Consider the following 26,607-nt stretch of genomic DNA (forward strand, 5'->3'; position numbering starts at 1 on the left):
AGAAATCGTAAGGAAGGACGCAGAATCCAGCTGGTGCCAGTGACACACCTGGGCACGTTTCCAAGTGTAACATGCATTTGGAGAGGGGCCAATTAGTCATGAGGGTTAGGGCCAGACAGACAAAACACCTGCAGCAGAAATCCAAGTTCTGGGACACAGCCCGGAAGAAGCACAAACGAGGAAGACAGCAGCTGTGTCCTGTGCTGTCCAGACACCCACAGCCCAGGTATAAAGGCCGCCCAGGGCAGGAGCCTCCAGACCTCACTGCCCTCCTCCCTGACTCCACTCCAGCCCCACACCACCATGTGCCACACCAGCTGCTCCACGGGCTGCCCGCCAGCCTCCTGCACCCCCAGCTCCTGCCAGACGTCCTGCTTTGTGCCCGTGAGCTGCCAGCCCACCATGTCCGTGAGCTGCCAGCCTGCCATGTCCGTGAGCTGCAAGCCCGCCGTGTCTGTGCCCGTGAGCTGCCAGCCCGCCATGTCCGTGAGCTGCAAGCCTGCTGTGTACGTTGTCCCCTCCTGCCAGTCCTCTGTGTGTGTGCCCGTGAGCTGCAAGCCCCTCGTGTTCATGGCCTCCTCCTGCCAGTCCTCCGGGGGCTGCCAGCCCTCCCGCCCCACCCTGCTCTACAGACCCATCTCCTGTAGCACCCCGTCCTGCTTCTGACCCCAGCTGCTCCCAGGGCACAGGGGGGCAGACCTGCGCCCCTCCTGGAGGAAGTCTTCAGCACCCTCCGGGTTCTGCACAGGGCAGGTGAAGAACATGCCCAGTGGACCCTCAAAAGCCCATGGCAAGGATGTGGCAGGATGACCCAGATCCCTCTGTGACCCAGCGTGTCCCCTGTTGGAGGCCTAGTTTCTAGGGTCCTCTGTCTCCAGTGGGAACCAGCCATCTGTGAACCAAATAAACTGGTTTTCCTGATGCAGCTCTGCATGCCTGTCTTCTGTTTCTACTTTTTCTGCACACCCTGTCCGTGGTACAAAGTGGGGAAGGCTAAGCCCCTTCTCACAGCAGCTCACGGAAAGTGGGAGCCCCTGTGGAGGGCGTGGTGGTGCACGTGGCTGGGGGGCGGGGCATCACGTCTGATGTCCCACGTCCTGGCTCCCGTGTTCCGGAAGGTTGACTCCAGTTCCTAACTCTTTGTTACGTTAGATCTGCAGAACCCGACCAGGACTGGCCCCCGGCTCATGACTCACTTCTATTGCTGGTCCATGTGTGGCCCATTTTTAGCTGATGGATGATCAGTTATTGGTTATTATAATAACCCTCAGGAACCTACTCCCTAACGGGGATGCCGGGACAGCATCAGCCCTTCACCGCTGGCTTCTCGGGGTAACCACCGTTAGATCCGTGGGCTCTCTGCTGCCTTTTGAGACAGAGTGGAGCCACACCTCTGTGCCCTGGAGAAGCGTGCTTTCTCCTGCAGCCTCCGAATGACGGTAGGAGGTGTTGTCCTGCACGTACTGGCCTTGAACTTGTTTCCACCACATGCGTTCTTGTGAGGATTCCTTGCACGTCCTGTGCGTGCGTCCTCTTGACACTTCCCTGCTGCTCTCTCCGGGGCCGCTGCTGTACAAGGGCAGGTGTGGGTGCCGGGGCACTGGGGGCAGGAGGGCCTGGCCGTGCTCTGTCCTTGTCTGTCCTTTGCCACCTAGGACCCTTCCATTGAGGCCAGCTGACCCCCATGTCTCCCGGCTGCAAGGCAGTCACCTTGTGCGTGTTGGGCAGTGCCTCAGGTGGGTGCATGGGGCCGGGCTGTGTGGTCGTGGGAGCCAGCTTCCCCCTCGCCACCTCGGAACGGGCACCACCTGGAAGCCCTGGGCCGTGGTGGAGATTTGGGGAACTCGGCCTCTCAATCACCTGGTCTCCACAGACACCATAGCTCCATGCTTTGTTTCTGGGGTTTGTTTTGGGATGAATTTTCTGGGTCAGAGAGTGGGTGCATTTGAGACCCACTGGCCTGGCACCTCACTGGTGTGTAGCAGGAGGGGGCCTGGCTGCAGGCCACTGGGCAGCAGAGGGATGGGCAGCCACAGGCCAGCCTGCAGAAGGCACGGCTCGGCCATGCAGGGGACACCATGTAGGGGGCACAGCAGAAACTCCCCTGGCCTGGGGGAGGGTGCTGCCCAGGGGTCCCGCAGCAGAGCAGCAGGCATGGTGCACGGGGGCTCGAGGCTGGGCTGGGCCCGGGCAGGGGACATCAACACAGAGCTGAATGGCCGTCTCCCTGGATGTTCCCCTGGACATTCCTATCACCCAGGTGTCTGTATTTGATGTGTTGGCTGCACTGCTTGGCCCGAGACACCTGTCACAGGCTCTGCAGCCGCGCCCGCCACAGGGAGGAGCCTGGTCCTCTGTTTCCGGTCAGTTCTATACTTGACCTCCCAAGCAGGTGTGGTGTGGACAGCACCCCTGACTTAGCTCAAACCTGCCCCAGTGTTCCCTGTCTCGGACATCAGAGGACTGGGAACCAGGAGACAGCCTGGGATTGGCCCCTGAACATCCGTCCCCAGAACTGCTTGCCTGGGCACCTTCTGTCTGTCCCTGTCTTCTGCCTTACCCACCTCCACCTGCCTGTGCTATAGACAACACAGGTCTGCACACACACACACTCAGACATGAACACGTGCATACATGGCATGCACACAGGTACACACATGAGCATGCTCACACTTGAGCACGCACACGAGCATGCACAGAGGTACACACAGAAGCATGCACACAAGAACATAGACAAACATGCACACATGCACATACTTGGGTACACACATGAGCACACACATGAGCATACAGAAATGCACACATAAGCACACATGCACACTATGAGCACACACATGCACACAAAGGCAAACATGCACACATACGGGCATGTACACATGCACACACATGTCACAAGGGCACACACAGAAAGCACACACATGCACACACATGAGCACACATGCATACACATAAGCATGCACAGAGGTGCAGACACATGCACACACACACAGACACATTTGGGCACACAAACGAGCACACAAATGCACACACATGCAGGCACACATGCACACACTTGGACACACACATGCACATACACATGCACACAAATGCCACAAGGGCACACACATGAGCATGCACACATGCACACATGGTCATGCACACATGGGCACACACATAAGCACACGCACATGCACACAGAGGCACTTACACACAGCACTCTGCTGGCTTATCAGGCTCCCTTGTGAAACTGGCCAGTGGGAATCCCCGTGAAGCTCACAGTGTAAGTATGACACTGGACACCAGCATGGGGTACCTTCCACTATGTTGCTGCATGAGAGGCATGTGACAAGAAAAAGGCTGCTGGCAGAGTCTGGAGAAGGGAAAGGAGTTTTACTGGGTTAGAAAAGCCATCCCTAGTGCCCCATGCAGGAACCCCGCTTGAGATTGGGGTTGATAACCCCAGTGCACGTCTTCACCCATGTTCTGAAATAAAGCAGTATATTCTGGCATGTTTTTTAGCATTTAAATGGCATCATAAACCCTGCGTCCTTTTGTAACATGCTTTTCTCCCCTTAAACGTTGTGTTGGAACAATCCATCCCAGACAACACCCGTAGCCCTTGCCATTTCTGTTCACGGCTGTCTGGTATTCCACCGTACGTGATGCTACAACCTGCTGATTCTCTTCATGGGCATTAAGTTGTACGTAATTTTTAGCTACTGCCTCGGATGCTGCCAGTTTCCATTCTTCTAACTTTTCTGGTGCATGTGACCAGTGTTCCTCTCTCCAGAAGTGCTCCTGCTCATGCACGGCCGTCGCCTACACTGGAGTGTGGAAACCACTGTGAAGAGTGGCTGTCCTCACCTCACACCCCAGCTGTCATGGCATCGGATACCCTGTCTTTAAAATTTTTTTATTTAAATTCAGTTAATTAACATATAGTGTATTATTATTTTCAGAAGCAGAGGTCAGTGATTCATCAGTGCTCATTCCATCACGTGCCCTCCTTAATGCCCATCCCCCACTTACCCCATCCCTCACCCCTTTCCCTCCAGCAACCCTCAGTTTGTTTCCTATGATTTAGTGTCTTTTATGGTTTGTCTCCCTCTCTGATTTCTCAATGTATAAATATGCAACTGATTTCTGTGCATTGATTTCATATCTTGCCACTTAATGAATTCCTGTATGAGTTCTAGCAATTTTGGGGTAAAGTCTTTTGCGGTTTCTACATAGAATATCATATCATCTGCGAAGATTGAGAGTTTGACTTCTTTGCCAATTCAGATGTCTTTATTTCTTTTTGTTGTGTGATTGCTGAGGCTAAGATTTCCAGTACTATGCTGAACAACAGTGATGACTGTGGGCATCCCTGCTGTATGCCTGACCTTAGGGGGAAAGCTCTCAGTATTTTTCCCATTGAGAATGATATTTGCCGTGGGCTTTTTGTATATGGCTTTGATGATATTGAGGTATGTTCCTCTATCCCTACACTGAAGTTTTAATCAAGAAAGGATGCTGTACTTTGTCCAGTGCTTTTTCTGCATCTATTGAGAGGATGTTATGGTTCTTGTCCTTTCTTTTTTTAATATGGCATATCATATTGATTGATTTGTGGATGTTGAACCACCTAGCAGCCCAGGAATAAATACCACTTAGTCATGGTGGATAGCTCTTTTTTTTTTTTTTAAGATTATTTATTTATTTATTTGACAGACAGAGATCACAAGTAGGCAGAGAGGCAGGCAGAGAGAGAGGAGGAAGCAGGCTCCCTGCTGAGCAGAGAGCCTGATGTGGGGCTCGATCCCAGGACCCTGAGATCATGACCTGAGCCGAAGGCAGAGGCTTTACCTCACTGAGCCACCCAGGTGCCCCATGAACAGTCCTTTTATTTTTATTTTTTTATTTTTTATTACTTTTATTTTTAAAATTTTTTAATTACTTTTTAAAATTTCTTTTCAATGTTCCAGAATTCATTGTTTATGCACCACACCCAGTGCTCCATGCAATACGTGCCCTCCATAATACCCACCACCAGGCTCACCCAACCTCCCACCCCCTGCCCCTCCAAAACCCTCAGTTTATTTTTCAGAGTCCACAGTTTCTCATGGTTCATCTACCCCTCCAATTTCCCCCAGCTCCCTTCTCCTCTCCATCTCCCCATGTCCTCCATGTTATTTCTTATGCTCCACAAATAAGCGAAACCATATGGTAATTGACTCTCTCTGCTTGACTTATTTCACTCAGCATAATGAAGAGAGTCCTTTTAAAATACTGTTGGATCCTCTTAGCTAGTATCTTGGTGAGAATTTTTGCATCCATGTTCATCAGGGATATTGGTCTGTAATTCTCCTTTTTGGTGGAGTCTTTGTCTGGTTTTGGAATCAAGGTAATGATGGCCTCAGAAAAGTTTGGAAGTTTTTCTTCCAAACACAGGCACAGAGGCATTTCTCATTTTTGAAACAGCTTCAGAAGAACAGGTATTCATTTTTCTTTAAATGTTTGGTGAAATTCCCTTGGGAAGCCGTCTGGCCCTGGCTCTTGTTTATTGGGAGATTTTTGATGACTGCTTTAATTCCTTACTGGTATGGGTCTGTTCAGGTTTTCTGGTTCAATTTTAGTGGTTTATAAGTTTCTAGGAATGCATTCATTTCTTCCAGATTGTCAAATTTGCTGATGTATAGTTGCTCATAATATGTTCTGATAATTGCTTGTATTTCTTTGGTGTTGGTTGTGATCTCTCCTCTTTCATTCATGATTTTATTTATCTGGGTCCTTTCTCTTTTCTCTTTGATAAGTCTGGCCAGGGATTTATCATCTTATTAATTCTTTCAAAGAACCAGCTCCTAGTTTTGTTGATTTGTTCTACTGTTCTTTTGGTTTCTATTTCACTGATTTCTGCTCTGATCTTTATGATTTCTCTTCTCCTGCTGGGTTTAGGCTTTCTTTGCTGTTCTTTCTCCAGCTCCTTTAGGTTTAGGGTTAGGTTGTGTACTTGAAAACTTCTTGTTTCTTGAGAAAGTCTTGTATCACTATACACTTTTCTCTCATGACCACCTTTGCTGCATCCCAAAGGTTTTGAACAGTTGTGCTTTCATTTTCATTTGTTTCCATGAATTTTTTCAATTCCTCTTTAATTTCCCGGTTGACCCATTCATTCTTTAGTAGGATGCTCTTTAGCCTCCATGTATTTGAGTTCTTTCCAACTTTCCTCTTGTGATTGGGTTCCAGTTTCAAAGCATTGTGGTCTGAAAATATGCAGGGAATGATCCCAATCTTTTGGTACCAGTTGAGACCTGATTTGTGACCCAGGATGTGATCTATTCTGGAGAATGTTCCATGTGCACTCAAGAAGAATGTGTATTCTGTTGCTTTAGGATGGAATGCTTTGAATATATCTGTGAAGTCCATCTGGCCCATCTGGTCCATCAGTGTGTCATTCAAAGCCCTTCTTGTAGATCTTCTACTCAGATGATCAATCCATTGCAGTGAGTGGGATGTTAAAATTCCCTCCTATTACTGTATTATTATGTGTTTCTTTAATTTTGTTATTAATTGGGTTATATAATTGGCTGCTCCCACGTTAGGGCATAAATATTTACAATTGTTAGATCTTCTTTTTGTCTAGATCTTTAATTATGATATAATGTCCTCCGTCATCTCTTATTACAGTCTTTGGTTTAAAATCCAATTCATCTGATATAAGGATTGCTACCTCAGCTTTCTTTTGATGCCCATTAGCATGATAAGTGGTTTTCCATCCCCTCACATTCAATCTGGAGGCATCTTTGCAGATAGCATATTGATGGGTCTTGCTTCCTTTTTTTTTTTTTTTAAGATTTTATTTATTTATTTGACAGACAGAGATCACAAGTAGGCAGAGAGGCAGGAAGAGAGATATGGGGAAGCAGGCTCCCTGCTGAGCAGAGAGCCCGAAGCGGGGCTCAATCCCAGGACCCTGGGATCATGACCTGAGCTGAAGACAGAGGCTTTAACCCACTGAGCCACCCAGGTGCACCAGGGTCTTGCTTTTTTATTCAATCTGATACACTGTGTCTTTTGATTGGAGCATTTAGCCCATTTACATTCAGAGTAACTATCAAAAGATATGAAATTACTGCCATTGTATTACCTGTAAAGTCACTGTTTCTGTATATTGTCTCTGTTCCTTTCTGGTCTATGTAACTTTTGAGCTCTCTCTTCTCTTAAAGCATCTCTTTTAACATTTCTTCCGGGCTGGTTTAGTGATCATAAATTCTTTTAGTTTCTGTTTGTCCTGGATGCTCTCTATCTCTCCTTCTATTCTGAATATCATCCTAGCTGGAGAAAGTATTCTTGGCTGCATATTTTTCTCATTTAGCACCCTGAGTATATCATGCCAGTCCTTTGTGTCCGCCAGGTCTCGTGGACCGGTCTGCTGCCAACCTTATGTTTCTAGCCATGTAGGTTAAGAACCTCTTGTCCTGAGCTGCTTTCAGGATTTTCTCTTTATCTCCGAAATTTGCGAGCTTCACTATTATATGTGGAGGTGTTGATCTATTTTTATTGATTTTAAGGGGGGTTCTTTGTGCCTCCTGGACTTGAATGCCTGTTTCCTTCCCCAGATTAGGGAAGTTCTCAGCTATAATTTGTTCAAACAATCCTTCTCTCCCACTGTCTCGTTCCCTTGTCCTCTGGGACCCCAATTATTCTAATATTTTTTCACTTTATGGAATCACTGGTCTTTCAAATCCTTCCCTTGTGATCCAGTGGTTGTTTCTCTCTTTTTCTCAGCTTCCTTATTCTCCATCATTTTGTCTTCTAGATCACTGACTCTCTTCTGCCTCATTTGTCCCAGCAGAGCCTCCATTTTTTATCGCATTTCAGTAATAGCCTTTTTAATTTTGATCTGATCAGATTTTAGTTTCTTTTACTTCTCCAGTAAGGGATTCTCTAGTATCTTCTATGCTTTTTTCAAGCCCAGCTAGTATCTTTATAATCATTGTTCTGAACTCTAGTTCTGACATCTTACTAATGTCCATATTGATTAGGTCCCTGGCAGTCAGTATCGCCTCTTGTTCTCTTTCTAGAAGTGAGTTTCTCCATCTTGTCATTCTGCCCAGCTCTGTCCTGAGATATAGTCCACATCTTATACCATGGCCGCTACAGTCACGTGATCCACATGTTGGCAGTCTGGTAGTTGTGAGATACATCTTGGGAGTCTTATTTTCAATTTTTTTAATAGGACAATATGCCTACAGAAAGTACAGAAAACATAAGGCACAGTTTGATGAACAGTGTTCCTTGTAACCACTACCAGGTCCAGGGAGTGGGCACACCCCATGTCTGGACCTTCTGGTTCCTCCCCCACCACCCGTCCCCATCCTCCTGGGGTGGCTGCCACCCTGACCTCCAGCATGTTTGAGGACTTTCCCTTGTTTCTAAACTTGTATGAGTGGGATTTCTTGCTAACCTATAGTCAGTTTCTGGTGTTCAGGTTCATCTAGCTCATAAATAAAAGAGAGGGAGTGGTCTCATTTTTGTCCTCTCTGCGAGAGTTTGTACAAGCTTGGAGATGTTTTCTCCTTGAATGTTGCCAGCAGACACCTATAGACCCTCTGGGTCTGGTGTTGTCTTGGTGGGGATTCTGACTCCTGGCTCAGTTTCTGTAATGGTTATAGGCTAGTCAAGCTCTAAATCATTCATTTTGGAAAGTTATATGTTGTTATAGAATTTATTGGGGTTAAGTTGTTCGTAATAGTAATTGCTGATTTTAAAATCTCCATTTCATCTGTAGTCCTGCCACATTTTTATTCCTGATTTCCTGATAGTCTTTATTTGTGCCTTCTCATTTATTCCACCAGCCAGTCTTGTCAAAATAGTTATTTTTTCATAGAGTCATCCTTGGCTCTGTTGATCTGCATGGTGTAACTCTTTCCAAGTTCATTAATTTCTGCCTGTGCTTTTGCTATTTCTATATGGAATGACTTTAAGTGCACTTCCATGGCACTTTCCATAGAAAAACTTCAGAAAGCTAAGCACAAATGCTTTCCATATGTCATAGAGTGGAACAAAGGAAAAAGGGAAATCGAAGTCCCTTGTTTTACAAGGATGATAAACTCAGGCTTTCAACCTGTCATGGCTGAGCATCATTTGTTGTGATAGAAACCAGTTTGTTTTGATCTCGTTGAAATTCTTCATTGATAGATGTGAAAGAGTCTATGCATATGTACCATGAGCTCAGTGTTTCAGGCCATGGTGATCTATCTAATATGTATATGTATCTGTATATTTATATGGCTCCAAAATGAAGTACATGATGGCATGTCATATATTTGAAGATTTTCAAGACAAAACACTAATTGCCAGTGTCTCACTTCATCACAATTTATCTAAAACTAAAGAAAAAAATGAAAAAATAAGCTAAAGAAAAGTGCAACTTTTCAAATTTTGACTAAATTGATCATTCACATAATTTTTCTGCTTGTCCTGTCATGTTTGAGCAACGTGCATCACAGTCTTCCCTGCAATGGAAGAACTGTGGCTCTTCTTTAGAATGCACCAGATTTTGTGATTTGAGGCTGTCCTTTGTGGTATGTAGAAGTTGAGGATCATTATATCTTCCCACTGAGTTGAATTTTGTTATCACTAATGAGACATCGCTTCATTAATAACAGCACCTTCTACCTTAAGGTATATTTCATCTATTAAAATACTTTCACTAGATGTTTTTGGTTAATGCTTGCTAGGTGCACTTTTTTGCCTTCGGTCTTTCTGTTCTGTTTTAGACCAGGGGTTGATGCCCTTTTTAGGTAAATGACTAGGCAGCAGATCTCTCCAGCTTGTGGACCCCTGTTCTCCCCCACAGCCATGAAGCCCTGTTACAGCACCAATAGCTATAGACTGTGTGCAAGCAAAGGAGCGTGGTCGTGTCCATTGAAACCACACTGACACCCGGGCAGAAGCTGGGCACCCTGAGTGAGGGCTGTGTCTTGACACCCCGACTTAGACCACAACAGCACAGAGCTGAATTTTATTAAAAAAAATTCAATCCCTGCTTTTTAACTGGAGATTTTAATCTAATTATGTTTATTATGGTCATGAATATATTTGAATTTATTTCTGTCATCTTATTTGGATTCTCTTTGTCCTCCCTTTCCATGTTGTTTTTAAAAGTCTTTTTCTACTTGTGTTTGCATTCACATTTTACAAGTCTCGTTTTGTTTTCTACCTTCCCTGGTTGTGACGCTCTTAGGCTTCTAGTTTTTTATTGGTGGTCCTGAGGATTTCAGTGGTCTGGTGTTGGTCACGTCACTTCTCGCTTTGAAGATAAAAGCAGATTCCCTCTCCAACACACGTTGTTTCCTGTCTTGCTAATTTTGGCCATTCTAACTGGTGTAAGGTGGTATCTCAATGTGGTTTTGATTTGAATCTCCCTGATGGCTAGTGATGATGAACATTTTTTCATGTGTCTGGTAGCCATTTGTATGTCTTCATTGGAGAAGTGTCTGTTCATATCTTCTGCCCATTTTTTAATATGATTATCTGTTTTGTGTGTGTTGAGTTTGAGGAGTTCTTTATAGATCCTGGATATCAACCTTTTATCTGTACTGTCATTTGCAAATATCTTCTCCCATTCCGTGGGTTGCCTCTTTGTTTTGATGACTGTTTCTTTTGCTGTGCAGAAGCTTTTTATCTTGATGAAGTCCCAGAAGTTCATCTTTGCCTTTGTTTCCTTCGCCTTTGGAGACATATCTTGAAAGAAGTTGCTGTGGCTGATATCAAAGAGGTTGTGGAGAAAGGGGAACCCTCTTACACTGTTGGTGGGAATGCAAACTGGTGCAGCCACTTTGGAGAACAGTGTGGAGATTCCTCAGGAAATTAAAAATAGATCTTCCCTATGACCCTGCAATTGCACTGCTGGGTATTTACCCCAAAGATACAGATGTAGTGAAAAGAAGGGCCATCTGTACCCCAATGTTTATAACAGCAATGGCCACGGTCGCCAAACTGTGGAAAGAACCAAGATGCCCTTCAACGGATGAATGGATAAGGAAGATGTGGTCCATATACACTATGGAGTATTATGCCTCCATCAGAAAGGACTAATACCCAACTTTTGTAGCAACATGGACAGGACTGGAAGAGATTATGCTGAGTGAAATAAGTCAAACAGAGAAAGTCAAGTATCATATGGTTTCACTTATTGGTGGAGCATAACAAATAATATAGAGGACAAGGGTAGATGGAGAGGAGAAGAGAGTTGAGGGAAATTGGAAGGGGAGGTGAACCATGAGAGACTATGGACTCTGAAAAACAACCTGAGGGTTTTGAAGGGGCGGGGTGGGAGGGTGGGGGAACCAGGTGGTGGGTATTAGGGAGGGCACAGATTGCATGGAGCACTGGGTGTGGTGAAAAAACAATGAATACTGTTACGCTGAAAATAAATAAAAAATTAAAAAAAAAAAAAAAAGCAGATTCCCTGCAACGTACAGGCATTGTTTGTCCAGGGCTCTAGTTTTACCTTAATTATTTTTCTAACCACACTAATTAGTCCGCATTGCTGCTATTCTACTCAGTTAATATTTGTTCATCTATGTGTCTACCAGCTTCTTTTTTTTTTTTTTAGATTTTTTTTATTTATTTATTTGACAGAGAGAGATCACAAGTAGGCAGAGAGGCAGGCAGAGAGAGAGAAGGAAGGAAGCAGGCTCCCTGCTGAGCAGAGAGCCTGATGTGGGGCTCGATCCCAGGACCCTGGGATCATGACCTGAGCTGAAGGCAGAGGCTTTAACCCACTGAGCCACCCAGGCGCCCTCTACCAGCTTCTTAAGTCACTGTCCCTGTCTGCCTCCCAGTGGCCCCTGGGATATTGTCCTTCTTCCTGGGTGTGTCCTGTAGTTGCTCCTGTGCTGAGTGAGAGCTGTCCCTGAGTGAGCTTACTGGGGAATGCAGCTGGAGGGTGAGGATGAACACATCATGGCACGTTGACCTTTCTGTCTGCATCACTGCCTCCTCACGTGTGGCTCTGGGGCCCACTCCAGCCACCCCCCATGGGCAAGACAAGCTTTTCTCTGGCTGCTTCCAGCATGTTCTCTCCTGAGAGCTCCCAGTGCTCACCACCTGGGCAGAGGCATGGGTCTCTTTCACTCACCTGTGCCACGCTTTGTGAGTCTGAGCCTGGGCTTCAGCATCTGTAGAAAACAGCCCCTCCCCCTGGGGCTGCCTCATCTGGTTCTCTCTGGTCTCTCTCTCTGGAAGATCAATTAATTGAAGATCGGACTTCCCCTTCCATCTTCCAATTCTCTTGGCCACATTTGGTTCTTGCAGAATCTTTGCAGGTTGGCCTCTTTGTGTCAACCCTTGGCATCCCATCCACTCTGCCGTCTCTCCCATGAAGTAGGCTTTTAGATCAGTGATTTTACAGGTTTTAGCTTTAGAAGTTATATTTGGTTCTCCCAAATACATATATCTTTAAAAAGATAGTGCCTTACTCCTTTTTCGTGTTTCTTGTCTCACATTTTTGTTGCACCCATGTTTCAAACACACTTATTTCCCATGTGTAATAGGAATCATACAGCCTGGGCTACTCAGGGTCTGTGTTTCTATGGCTGCATGTGTGGATGTGTGCACTCATGTGTTTTGTGTCTGGGATTGTGAGCTCATGCTCGAGCGGCTTGGTTGTGTTGACTCTGAAAGGCCCGGACTGCAGGTGTATGCCTCTGGAAAGCATGCACAGGGAATGTCATTAAACTCATTGTGAAGAGATTCCCACTGAGCACTCATGCCAGCCTCCTGTTTCGGGTGCTGGCCGGTACCCATTTTACAGATGGGGACACTGAGGTTACAGAGAGGCTGCCCCAGATGGCAGAGTTTGTAGATGGCAGAGCTGTGACTCTAACCCAGCTACACCCAGCTGTGCAGCATGGGCTCTTAGCTGCAGCCAAGCCTCTGGAGACAGGGGTGCTAAGCTGCCCTTTGTGTGTGGGGAAGGGGATGGCAGCCCGGCCAGACCAGAAAAGCTGAGAACAGGGAGCCGTGGTGAGAGCACAGCAGGTGCATGTGTGCGTCCCTCCACACCTTCCTGTGTTCTGGCTGGAGGAGCACTTTCAGGGGACCTGCATGGCCGTCCCCACCCTGCCTGTGCTGGCTCACCAGCATCCACCCTGGGCTCCATGGTGGTGCTTGGGGAAGAGCAAAATTAGTGTCAGGGGTCAGAGAAGGACCTGGTGTCCCTTCTCCTCTCTGTCCCCAAAGGAGCTGCGGCCAGGAGCATGACAGCCCCGAGACAGTGAAGGCTTCCAGTGTGCTGCTCCGGAACCTGGCTGAGGGCCTCATCTCAGACAGGAGGGCCCCACTGCTCTCTGCCAAGGGCAGGTCCATGGCAAAAAGTACAGACCCAGGGAGCCCAGGGGACTGGCCTGGCGGGGCTCCACTACCCCCATGCCCCCTTGGTGCTGGACCCGGCAGTGGCCCTGACCCCGAAGTGCTCTCTCACATAAGTGGTCACACATCCCAGGCGCAGGAATGAGGGCAGTGGGGCGACACCCTTCCCAGCCCAGGGTTGGGGTGGGCTGATGACAATTTCCAAGGAGGGAATGCCTGATGGATGGGTTTACTAGCCAGCGCTGGGCTGGTCACCCGTCAGAGCTGTGCAGATGTCCTGGTGATCAGCCAGCCACCAGTGTGGAGCCTGGAAGCTTGTGTCCAGGGAGGGCAGGGCTGCAGCGCAAAGGTGTGCAGTGCAGCCCGGCTGCCTGTGACCTGGGAGGCGCTAGCTTGCAGCCCCAGCTTCAGCAGCAGGGTCGGGGGCAGCAGAGGAGGCTGGGGCACGAGGGGATCTCACACACAGCGGGCTGGTAGCACACAGGCACACAGCAGTTCGGGCTGCAGGAGCAGGCCTGGCAGCAGCCCGCGGGGCAGCAGGGGGCCACGCAAGCACAGGCCTGCTGGCTGGCCTGGATGGTGCTGACCTCCGGCCCGCACAGCAGAACCACGAAGGGGACACAGCAGATGGCCCCCTGGCCAGGGAGAAGGCAGTGGCCCGGGGGGGCGGTGGAGTCTGGGATGCTGCACATGGCAGCGCGGGTCTGGGGCGGGTCTGGGGGTTCTGTGGGGATCTGGGGTGGGTCTGGGGTGGGTCTGAGGGGTCTGGGGCGGGTCTGGAGCAAGGCTGCTGGCCTCCTCCTTGGTTTGCTCGTGTCCTGGCAACACGCCGGCTGCTTGTGCCACTATTGCTAATTTCACTTCCCCAGCCCGGCGTTCCCTGAGGCCGGTGCCGCTAGGGAACCCCAGCCGCGGGGCGCAGCCATCTCGGGGCTGGGAATGGCCTGGGCTGAGCGTTAACCTGGGCAGCGCAGGGCTAGGTGTGGGGCCTTGCTGGCACATTGGCCCGTGGCCTGTTGGCATGGCGGGGGGAACAAATCGGCCCCACAGGATCGTTCCCAGCACGTCAGTCTGCCCACTCGCTGCCTGTCCCTACTGGGTGCTGCCACTTGGTCCCGGGGCTGTGTCCATGTGTATCTGTGGGCCGGTACCGCCCGGGGCGGCCCGCTGGGGTCCATCAGCTCCCCGTTCTGGGCCCCTCCCTGTGGGGATGGCAGGGCGTCCTGTCTGCTAGCCTGTGGCCTTGATCTGAAGAGGGGAGGACATGGCTGGATGTGCCCTCACTCCCTCCCACAGGGGGGCCCCCAGGCCTGGCCCGTGATAGGACTGTCCCCCTCGGGATACATGGGGCCCAAGGCCCTGCAGCCCGGGGAAGAGCAGACCGGGTTGTGCCCCAGCTGGTCAGGCGACCTGCGGGGAAGAGAGACTTCAAGGCCACAGGTCCCGCCTGCCCCACACCGCAGAGGCGTGGGGTCTTCCCACATTTGATCTTGATAAAACTTCACTTTATGTCTCCCGAGAAAGAAACTCTTGTTCCTGTTGGTACAGTCATGGCACCCAGCCTTCGAGAGGCCGAGAGCCGGTCCCGGGCCAGGAAACGGCTGGTGACATGACGCCATGTGGAGCTGTGGCCCCTGTGGCCTCCTGTGTCTCTGCTGCCCACCTGCTCCGTCGTCCCTGTACTTCAGTCACAGAGCACAAGGTCACGGGTGAAGGAGTCCGACAGAGGGACAGCAGAGAATGACACCGTGTGGGAGCCCTGAGGCTGGATGTGCTGCCGGCTCCACAGAGCTCGTGCTCTTTCTGCTGCGTGTTTCCCGGTCTCTCCTGGAGCCTCTCCTCAGCGGTGTTTGGCTCCCTGGGCAGGTCCTGCAGCACAGGTTGGAGGCATCGTGTCATCGGTCATATGTCCCCTCCCTCGCTCAAGATGAGCGGCTTTTGGGGTGTCATTCATACACATGGTGGTGACCCTGGAGTCCTCTGTCTGGCTCCAACATGGCCTGGGGACCCGCTGGGAGGGTCACCATCCCTGGACCCCAGGCCTTCCTGTCCTGACCTCCCCACTTCTTGGCTGGGCCCTGGGATGTAGGATTTCTGACCCCTGTCTACTGTGGTCATTATTTCATATGCCCAGTGGAGCTATGAATCACCCTTAAATGATGTCGATACTTGGGCTGGGCATATAATTCTAGGTTAAAAGTAATCTCTGAACATTAAAAAAAGTGCAAAATTTTAATTGAAATATGCATACAGGGAAGTGTGTGCCACTTAATGACAACAAAGTGAGCACAAACAGGAGAGCACTGCTCAGGTCAGCTCCCCAGCCATGGCCTCTTGGAGTTTCTGCCATCACCACTCCTCCAAGGGGCCACGTCCTGACTTTTGCAGCACAGACTCGTTCCCAAGCCCTACAGAGAGGGAATCCTGCAGTTTGTCTAACTCTGTACCTCCCTCTCTCCATGTGATGTGGGGACGCAGGTCCACACGAACACACACACATGCATTTCAGGCATTTTTACTGCCCATGTCCCCCGGTAAGCATGCGCCACAGCGTACCCAACCTACCGTCCACAGACCTCTGGGCTGATTCCTGCTCACGGCTGTGACACACACAGATGTTAGGCTCATTTGTGCAAGTGCCCTTCCTGCAGATGTACATACGCATATCTGTTAGACACATGTTTAGGAGCTGAGTTGTGGGGTTTTAGGACATACACATTTTCAACATACTAGATGATGTCCAACATAAATCCTTTTTAGATAAATCGTGCAGAATGATTCCAGCAATTATGCTTCCACCAGAAGCCAGAGGTTCCTGGGCCTCATCCTTGACAAATCTTAGTGTCAGTGCTCTCTCTCTCTCTTTTCTGTTTTAAGATTTATTTATTTGAGAGAGAGAGAATGAGTGGAGGAAGGGACAGAGGGCAGAGGAGATAGAGAATCCCAAGCAGAGCCCAGCTGAGCCTGGAGCCCAATGCAGGGCTCAGTCCCACGACCCGAGATCTTGACCTCAGCCAAATCCAGGAGTTGGATGCTTCACTGACTGAGCCACCCAGGCACCCTTCAGTACTGATGCTTTCTTTTTAAAGTCAGGTGTATTGAGGTTCAATTTACATAGAGTAAAATTTAAACTTTTTAGGTGTACCTGCAAAGAACTTCTATAAATGTGCACAGTTTACATATGTCACATCCACAGCACAGTTATGGTGCAGGACAGGACTTCACAACCACCCCAGAAGTTCTCTGGAAACCACTGATCTGGTCCCTTTCATTGTGCTTCTTCTAGAATGCCATAGGAATGGAGCCAATAGCATGAAGCCTTTCAAGTCTGACTTCCTTCGCTTTGAACAATCCATCTGAGGCTCGTTCATGTCTTTGCACCCATCAGTAGTTTACTCCTATTATTCACTGAGTAGTACTGGACATCCATTGGTCAATGGCAGACATTTGGTTTGCCTCCAGTTTCTGGCTATGATGAATGAACCACTGTAACATTCATGTACAGGTTTCTTTTGTACATACAAGCTTTTATTTCTGTGGAGTAAAATGTCTAGGAGTGGAGGAGCTGGGCTGCCTGCTAAGGGTCTGTCCTGCTAACACCATTTACCCCGATCAAGGTAGCTTTAGGGTAAGTCTTGAAATCAGCTACTGTTTGTTTTCCAACTTTCTTCCTCCTCCTTTAAACAAGCTGCTTTGGCAATTCTAATTTCTTTGTCTTTCCATATAGATACTAGAATAAGCTTATCAATATCTACAAAAATTCCTGTTGAGATTTTGATTGGGATTGTGTTGAAACTATAGATAAGTTTGGAGAAAATAGACATATCCAGCAATCCATGAACATGGTATACCTTTTGAGGTCTTCTTTGATCTCTCTCACCAATGTTTTATAGTTTTCAATGTATTGATACTGTACATTCCTCCCTCCCAGGGTTTATCCTTATGATTTTTTGATATTTTGATGTTGTAAGTAATAGTATTTTAAAATGTCATTTCCAATTAATCATTGTTAGTATTTAGACATAAAATTGTCATTTGTATATTGACCTTTATTCTTTGACTTGCCTAAATCCACTTATTAGTTCTAATAACTTTATTATAGAATTTTGGGATTTTCTAGATAGATAATAATGCATTATGTTAGTAGAGACTGTGTTACTTCTTCCTTTCCAGTCTGCATGCCTTTTACTTATTTTTACTCTCTTATTACACTGTTTAGGAACTCTAGTATGAGAATGAAGAGAATAAATGAAATTAGGTATCTTCACTTTGTTACTGATTTTAAAGAGAAAGCATGCAGTCTTTCATCTTTAAGTTTGATGTTAGTGTATATTTTTTGTAGTAGTCCTTTAAAAGAAGTTCCTCTTAATTCCTAGATTCCTGAGAGTTTTATCCTGAGTTGATAATAAATTTTGCTAAATCCTTTTCTGAATCTATTGAAATGATATATCTGTTGACATGATCAGTTATATAAATTGCTTTTGAACACTGAATTGACCCTGTATTTCTGGGATAAATCTCACATGACCATAACCTTTCTACCTCTCTTATATTTCCAGACTTGATTTGTTAATATTTTGCTATTTGAGGGTTGATGACATTGAGGATATTTTTGCATCTTGGTTCATGAGAGATATTGGTTTATAGTCTTCTTGTAATGGTTTTTTCTAATTCTGATATCAAGATTTTGCTGGCCTTATAAAATGAATTAGAAAGAGTACTCTCACCCTATTTTCTGGAAGAGTTCATGGAACTGACAGTATTTCTTTCTTAAATGTTTGGTGGAATTTGCAATGAAGAAGTTGGTCTTGGAGTTTTCTTTGTTATAAGTTTTCAAACTACAAATTCAATTTCTTTGATAGCTATAGGACTATTTGGGTTCTCTACATCTTTTTGAATGAGCTTTTGTAGTTAAATTTTTTAGGGAATTTGACCATTTTGTCTGAGGCATCAAATTTATTGGTACAAAGTTGTTGCTATCATTCCCTTCTAAACTTTTTAGTGACTTTAAGATCTGTAACAGTTCTTTCATTTCTAATATTGGTATTTTTGCCTTTTCTTTCCTTTTTACTTTCCTGATTGGGCTAGAGTTTATCAGTTTCTAAAAAAAGATTTTATTCATTTATTTATTCGAGAAAGAGAGAGAACACAAGCAGGGGGAGTGGCAGGAAGAGGGAGAGGGAGAATCAGGCTCCCTGATAAGCAGGGAGCCTGATGTGGGGCTCAATCCCAAGACCCCGAGATCATAACCTGAGCCAAAGGCAGATGTCAACTGACTGAGCCACCCAGGCACCCCGAGTTTTTAAAATTTTTTAAAAAGTTGTTATTATTTTTTTATTTGAGAGAGAGAGGGAGAGAGAGAGAGAGCGAGCATGCATGTGCATGGGGGGAGGGGCAGAGAGAGAGGCAGAGAATCTCAAGCAGACTCCAGGCCGAGCCCAGAGCCCAGAGCCCGACATGTGGCTTGATCCCATGACCCATGAGATCATGACCTGAGCTGCAATCACAAGTCTGATGCTCAACTGACTGAGCCACCCAGGTGTCCCTAACGTTTGTCAGTTTTGTTGCTCTTCCCAAAGAAGCAGCTTTTGGTTTCATTGTGTTTTTTATATTTTTCTCTATTTCATTGGTTTTTGCTTGTATTTTCAGTTATTTCTTTTTTTTTATTGTGTTATGTTAGTCACCATACAATACATCATTGTATTTTTGATGTAGTGTTCCAAAATTCATTGTTTACATATAACACCCAGTGCTCATTTCTTTTCATTCGCTCATTTTGGGTTTAATTTGCTCTTCTTTTCTAGTTTAAGGTGAAGACTTAATTGATTTCAGAATTTCCTTCCTTGTGAATATAAGCACTTAATGATATAAGTTTCCCTGCGCATGCTGCTTCGGCTCTCTCTCACCTATTTTGACACATTGTCCTCTTGGTTCAAAATACCTTCTAATTTCTCTTTGGACTTCTTTTGTTGAACCATGGGTTATTTCGAAGTGGGTTGGGTAACTTCCAAATATGTGGAGGGTTTCCAGCTATGTTTCTTTTCTTAATGTCTAATTTCATTTCACTGTAGTCAGAGAATATATTGTATTATTTCAGTTCCTTCAAATTCGTTGAAGTTTATTTTATGGTGTAAAGCATGGTCTTTTGATATATATTCTATATGCACTGAAAAGAATGTGTATTCTACTATTGCTGAGTGGGGTGTTTGATAAATATTCACTAGGTCAAGTTGGTCGGCAATATTGTTTGAGCCTTTTATATCTTTTAAAAAAATATTTTATTTATTTATTTGACAGAGAGACAGCAAGAGAGGGAACACAAGCCAGGGGAAAGGGAGAGGGAGAGGGAAAAGCAGGCTTCCCACTGAAAAGGGAGCCCGATGCGGGGCTCCATCCCAGGAACATACTATCATGACCTCAGCTGAAGGTAGATGCTTAGTGACTGAGCCACCCAGGCTCCCCCTGCCCTTTATATCCTTAATGACTTTCTGTCTACATGCTCAATTGACTGCTGAGAAGCTCAAGTCCCAGGATAACAAAAACACATGGATTTGTCCATTTCTCCCTGCAGTTCTTTCAGCTTTCCGTTTCAGGTGTTTCGAAACTTTGTTGTTAGGTGCTTACACATTTAGGATTCTTAAGTTTTCTTGGTGAATCAACCCCTTTATTATTATGTAATATCCCCTTTTTATCCTTGGTACCATGTCTTGCTCTGAAATTTACATTTTTAAATATTAACATAACCATTCCAACTTTATTTGATTAGAGTTTGTAATGGTATATATTTTTTCCATCTGTTTACTCTTAACCTGTCTATGTTATTCTACTTAACATGAGATTTCTGGTAGGTAGCTGATAGTTGGGGCTTGCTTTTCTATCCAACTTAAAAATCCCTGTCTTTTGATTTTGATGTTTAGAACTTTTGCATTTAATGGAAGTTGTTGATACACTTAACTGTAAAATACCATTTGCTGGTTGTGTTCTGTTTGTGCCATCTTTTCTTTTTTCTCTTTTTCTTCTTTTTAGGTTTAGTATTTTTAATTATCCCATTTCATCTCTACTTCAGTCTTCATTAGTTACACATCTTTCGAAGTGGAGTTTATAATTTACACCTTTAATAGAATACGACCTACCTCTGAATGCTATTACCCATCCATCTGTAGTGTCGGGACTGCACAGCAGTATACTTCTGCACCACATCGTCTGAGGGGGTGTTGTCTCCTTCACTTCTACACATGTGAAGAAGCCCCTGTGCACCGGGATGGTGCCTGCTCTAGACAATCAATTATCTTGTAAAGCTTTTTAAATTGAACTTCTCTCTGGAATCATTTCTAGAGCCATTTTTTCCCCTTGTGTACATCAGGCTTCTCTCTGCTCTCCCAATCACTGACTTGAAGAAATTTTCTTAATATTTTTGGTAGTGTATGTCTGTGGTTAATCTTTCTCAGTTTTTATCTGAAGAAGTGATTTATTTCACTTTAATTTTTAAAGATGCTTTCTTAAAACATTGGTAGGGTTGATAGAGTTTTCTTCTAGTATTTTTAAGATGTCATTCTGTTGTCTTTTGAATTGTATGTTTTGTAATTAGACTCTGAAGAATTTCTTATCTTTGTTCTGTAGGAGCATGTCTTTTTCATGCAGATGCCTTCAAGATTTCCTCTTCTCTTTCAGTTTTATAGTCAGACTTTAAATGATGTGCCTAGGTCATTCTATTTTATAGGGGTTGTGGGCATATTTATCCTACTTGAGGTACTATGAACTTTTTGGATCTACGGTTTTATGTATTTCATTATTTTTAGAAAGTTTCTCAGCTCTTGTCTCTTCAAATATTTCTTCTGCCTTCTGCCTTCTCTCTCTCTCTCCTGCTTTTCTGGGACTTTATTTTTTTCAAAAGATTATTTATTTATTTATTTGACAGACAGAGATCACAAGTAGGCAGAGAGGCAGGCAGAGAGAGAGGAGGAAGCAGGTTCCCTGCCCAGGAGAGAGCCCGAGGTGGGGCTCGATCCCAGGACCCCAGGATCATGACCTGAGCTGAAGGCAGAGGCTTTAACCCACTGAGCCACAGGTGCCCCTTTCTGGGACTTTAATTACATGCATTACTGATGCCTTGATGTTTTCCTGGAGCTCTTTGATGTTTTGTTCTTGTTTTACCTCCCACTTTCTCTTTGTGTGTGTTTAAAGATTTTTTTTAAGTCATCTCTACACACAATGTGGGGCTAGAACTTACAACCCTGAGATCAAGAGCTGCATGCTCCTCTGACTGAGCCAGCCAGGTGCCCCTCTTTGTTTTAATATGGGAAATTTCTATTTACTTATCTTCAAATAGAATGATTCCACTCTTGGCTATGGGGAAGTATACTCATGAGCTCATGGTAGGAATTAATCTCTGACAGTGTATTCTGAAAATTTTTTTAATTTTTAATTTTTAAAATTTTTTTCAGTGTACCAGAATTCATTGTTTATGCACCACACCCAGTGCTCCATGCAAACTGTGCCCTCCATAATGCCCACCACCAGGCTCACCCAAACTCCCACCCCCCGCCCCTTCAAAACCCTCAGATTGGTTTTCAGAGTCCATAGTCTCTCATGGTTCATCTCCTCCTCTGATTCCCCCCAGCTCCCTTCTCCTCTCTTTTTTGTATGTCTTCTAATTTTTTATTGAACATCAGATATCATGTATTAGTGGAAATGGACATAAAAAGTGTTTCCTCTGGGAAATGGGTGAGACTCTTCTGTGAGGTCATCTGTGTGGTGGGGAGAAGTTTGGATCAACCTGCTCAGATGCTGAACTTGGTTTGGGTTTTGTCATTATTATGGTGACCTTCAAGGTACCTAAGGTTTTGGATTCCTTTGTGGTGGGCTTCCAATGCCATGTGCTTAGGGCAAGGACTGGAGGCACAGCATTCCTGCTCTGCCCTAAGTTTTCAGCTGTCCCTGCGTGCCTGGCTCACGGAGGGGGCCTCTCCACATGCCTGCCTCCTCCCTACCACACCCCCCGGCCTGGGACTGCTGCTGCTCCCGCAGCTGTACCAGCCAGGCTGACCGGGGGCCAGGAGGGCTCCATTGTCCTATTCCAAGGTCAGTCTTGAGCGGGTCCTGTGCGCCCGGGTCTTGGAGGATGAGGCTTTCTCCCTTCCTGCTGCTCTTCCCTGCAATGGCCAGACTTCACTCTGGAGTTGGGGTGGGTTTATGTGAGCTTTCCCTGCCCTCCCTGTGGTCGTGCTCCGATTCCCGTCCCCTATTCCATGGGGGTAGTTTTTCCTCTGCCCGTCCCCATCTACCAGGTGAGTCTCAGGTGGCGGATGTGGGAATGGCACCTTCCCCCTGCACCCTCCACGGACCCTCTCCCCACCTCCAGCTGAGCTGTTGGAGGGAGGGCTCTTTGAGGAGGGGCTGCTCTGCTCATGGCTGTATATGTCTTCGAGAAAAGAACTTGGAAATACATTGAAGATAAACCAGGGACAAGTTGCATCAGGAAAGCATGATTTATTTGGCTCACACAGGGCTGGTTCCCCGCTGGAGGCAGAGGACCCCAGAAACTAGGTCTCCCACAGGGCATACGCAGGGTCACAGAGGGATCTGGGTCATCCTGCCACATCCTTGCCATGGGCTTCCGAGGGCCCGCTGGGCATGTTCTTCACCTGCCCTGTGCAGAACCCAGAGGCCGCTGAAGACTTGCTCCAGGAGGGGTGCAGGTGTGGCCCCCTGTGCCCTGGGAGCAGCTGGGGTCAGAAGCAGGATGGGGTGCTACAGGAGATGGGTCTGTAGAGCAGGGTGGGGCGGGAGGGCTGGCAGCCCCCGGAGGACTGGCAGGAGGAGGCCATGAACACGAGGGGCTTGCAGCTCACGGGCACACACACAGAGGACTGGCACGAGGGGACAACGTACACGGCGGGCTTGCAGCTCACAGGCACAGACACGGCAGGCTTGCAGCTCATGGACATGGCGGGCTGGCAGCTCACGGGCACATAGCAGGATGTCTGGCAGGAGCTGGGGGTGCAGGAGGCCGGCGAGCAGCCCGTGGAGCAGCTGGTGTGGCACATGGTGGTGTGGGGCTGGAGTGGAGTCAGGGAGGAGGGCGGTGAGTTCTGGAGGCTCCTGCCCTGGGCGGCCTTTATACCCGGGCAGTAGGCGTCCCGGCAACACAGAAGCACAGCTGTTGACTTCCTCATAGTTGTTTCCCCAACATCTTGTCGTGGGATGCACTCCCCTGTGTTTTGCTGCACTATAATGAGTTTGGCTGAGAGGCCAATTCCTTCTTCTGTAAACAGGATGTTCTGGTTTGCCTTTACGTGGGGCTCGTGCTGTCTCTCCAGGCCAGTACTGTGCACACAGCACCGCTGGCCGCACTCGGTATCACATCCTTTATTCCTTTTTGTGTCACACCCGTCAGTGGTGACTTTGAGGCAGTAATGCTTCTTGAACTTCTATTTTGCACAGGAAAACGTTAAACTGGGGATCTGCAAACTGGGAAGCAGGGCGGTCTGTGGGACAAATCCGGCCCTCTCCTTGTTTTGTGAATAAAGCTTTATTGGAAACAGCCACGCTCATTTGCTTACCTATTGTCTAGGGCTTGCACTATAATGTGGAGTGGTTATGAGAGAGACTATGCCCCTGCAAAGCCTGAAATACTTACTCTCTTTCCTTTATAGAAAGTTGACCAACTTCTGCCTTCTAGTAATCTATACAGTAATTGACTTGGTCATGCAACAAATGTATATTGTGTGCTGGCTATAGAGACGTCCTAGCCTCACGAGCCTCTTGGGGCAATGAATAAGCGAGAGCATGAAAGTTAGTGCATGAAATGATGCCAGGGTGGGCTGAGTCCCCGGAAGGAAAACAGGCCCAGCAGGTGGAGAGGAATGGGGGTGCTGGCAAGTGTTTTGGGACCTGTGTGTGGGGGTTATGCTGAGCAGGCATGACGTGGGGGATGTCAGTGTTGGTGGAGGCGGTGTTCCGAGCAGAAGCAGCCGTGGGGGCGTGAGGACGCCAGCACAGAGATGGGCACGTTCCCGAAACAGTGGGAAATCCTGCGGTGCGGGCACTGGGCAGCGGGTGCAGGTGGACAAGTGCAGACCGCACAGTGTAGTCCAGGCATCGCAGTCCCGGCCAATAGAATAAGAAAGACTGTTGGGGCGCCTGGGTGGCTCAGTGGGTTGAGCCTCTGCCTTCGGCTCAGGTCATGATCTCAGGGTCCTGGGATCGAGCCCCGCATGGGGCTCTCTGCTCAGTAGGGAGCCTGCTTCCTCTCCACCCCACCCCACCACCCCCCCTCCCCCCCGCGCTCTGTGCCTGCCTCTCTGCCTACTTGTGACTTCTGTCTGTCAAATAAATGAATAAAATCTTTAAAAAAAAAAAAGAATAAGAAAGACTGTTGATGCAAAGACACATCAGTAGGAATCACCCAATTGGAGGAAGAGAGAACAGAATTAAGAATCATGAAGGGGTCTATGGACAATATCAGGCAGTCCAACAAGAAGCAATTTCAACCCATGGAGAAGAAGAGAATGATATTGAAGCAGAAATAATAGGCAATTCTCCCTGCTTTTTCAAGTAGGCTCCATGCCCAGTTGGAGCCCAATGCAGGGCTTGAACTCATGACCCTGAGATCCAGACCTGAGCTGGGATCAAGAATCAGATGCTCAACCAATTGAGTCATTCAGGCAACCTCCCAAATTAGATTTTTTTAAAAAAAATTCTAACTTAGAGATCCAAGAGTCTCAGAAAACCCCTAAAACCCCAGCATAATTTGGTGCAATGGTAATGACCGCAGACCCCAGACTGAAACTGAGCTTCCAACGCCTGCTTCTTGGCCGCAGTGGGAGAGCGCGCACACGTCACGGAGTCCAATCGCGCATCCGTGTACATGGGGCACCCCCTACCCCTTGGATGGCGGCAAGGACTGGTGACTAGCCAGTGACGAGCGATAACGTGGCACCTGGCACAAAGCCGGGACCAGATGACGTGATGGATGCCACGGCCACAGCTGTCCCCGGTGAGGAGCCCAGCCGCCGGGCTCTGGTCCCTTGGGAAGACCCTCTGGACCACGGAGTTTCCAAATCTAAACAGGGGATCTCCGGTCGGGCGAGCAGGATGGTGCTTGTGTGGACAGAGGGCAGGGTACGTGAGCTTGGGGAGGACCTGGAACATCCTGATATGGGGGCCCTTGTCCCCAGCTGATGGCCCTTCACCGTCCTACCTGGGCTGAGTCGAGAAATCACGGGGCTGCTGGGTCACACTGAGCCTCCAGCTGTCACAGAGTTTCCTGAACAGAGTCGCTTCCACCAGGAAACTCCAGGAAGAGACGCACAGAGGAGGAGGAGGAGGAAAACAGTCAGGCAACCCGGAGGAAGGCCCCCGTGTGACTCGTTTCCAGGATGCCACAGCCCGGGTATAAAGGCTGCCTGGGGCAGGAGCCTCCAGACCAGTCCCGTCCTCCACCCTGACTCCACTCCAGCCCCACGCCACCATGTGCCAGTCCAGCTGCTCCACGGGCTGCCAGATGTCCTGCTGTGTGCCCAGCTCCTGCCAGGCGTCCTGCTGTGTGCCCAGCTCCTGCCAGACGTCCTGCTGTGTGCCCAGCTCCTGCCAGACGTCCTGCTACGTGCTCAGCCCCTGCCAGACGCCCTGCTGCGTGCCCAGCTCCTGCCAGACGCCCTGCTGCATGCCCAGCTCCTGCCAGACGTCCTGCTGCATGCCCAGCTCCTGCCAGACGTCCTGCTGCGTGCCCGCAAGCTGCAAGCCAGCCGTGTGCGTGCCCATGAGCTGTAAGCCAGCTGTGTGCATGCCCATGACCTGCAAGCCAGCTGTGTGCGTGCCCGTGAGCTGCAAGCCAGCTGTGTGCGTGCCCGTGAGCTGCAAGCCCATTGTGTATGTGGCTCCCTCCTGCCAGTCCTCTGGGAGCTGCCAGCCCTCCTGCTCTACCCTGCTCTGCAGGCCTGTCTCCTGCGGCACCCCTACCTGCTGCTGAGACCACGGCCTCCTAGGACCCCTCCTCCGTGCCGTCCGAAGTAGCTGCTCTCCCAGCTCCTACCAGGCAGCCCAGACACCACCCACTTCAGACCTTCCGGACCCGACTAGACCATCTTACAGCAAAGTCACTTGATCCCTGGTACCCAGGTGGAGAGTCACCCCCAGTTGTCACTGGCTGGTGCAGAGTGCCCCGCTCTGCAGCCCCCCGCACAAAGGTCTAATAAATTCCAAAGCGCATCTGAAGCCCACCGAGTGTGTGCACCGTCTCTCCTTTACGCCTGTCCCTGAACT

The 26,607-nt window shown here is 47.9% G+C and overlaps 3 protein-coding genes across 3 annotated transcripts in view; 2 read left to right on the forward strand and 1 right to left on the reverse strand.

Moving 5' to 3' along the window:
• Positions 1-26,607, forward strand: part of TSPEAR (thrombospondin type laminin G domain and EAR repeats) — a gene marked incomplete at both ends in the record, with an annotated part of 162,195 nt that overhangs the window by 23,198 nt on the left and 112,390 nt on the right. The window lies entirely within an intron of this gene.
• Positions 304-26,557, forward strand: KRTAP12-2 (keratin associated protein 12-2; the record flags this gene model as incomplete). The annotated part of the gene is made up of 5 exons (XM_080803854.1): positions 304-658; positions 22,369-22,422; positions 22,600-22,628; positions 23,332-23,425; positions 25,758-26,557. 5 exons carry the CDS (start codon positions 304-306, stop codon positions 26,312-26,314), a joined length of 1,089 nt encoding a protein of 362 aa, XP_080659980.1. The 3' UTR covers positions 26,315-26,557.
• Positions 23,073-23,387, reverse strand: LOC308339250 (uncharacterized protein; the record flags this gene model as incomplete). The annotated part of the gene is made up of 1 exon (XM_080797727.1): positions 23,073-23,387. The coding sequence occupies one exon, from the start codon at positions 23,385-23,387 to the stop codon at positions 23,073-23,075; it is 315 nt and encodes a 104-aa protein (XP_080653853.1).

Source organism: Martes martes (assembly GCF_963455335.1).
Source record: "Martes martes genome assembly, chromosome: 1".
Taxonomy (NCBI): Eukaryota; Metazoa; Chordata; class Mammalia; order Carnivora; family Mustelidae; genus Martes; species Martes martes.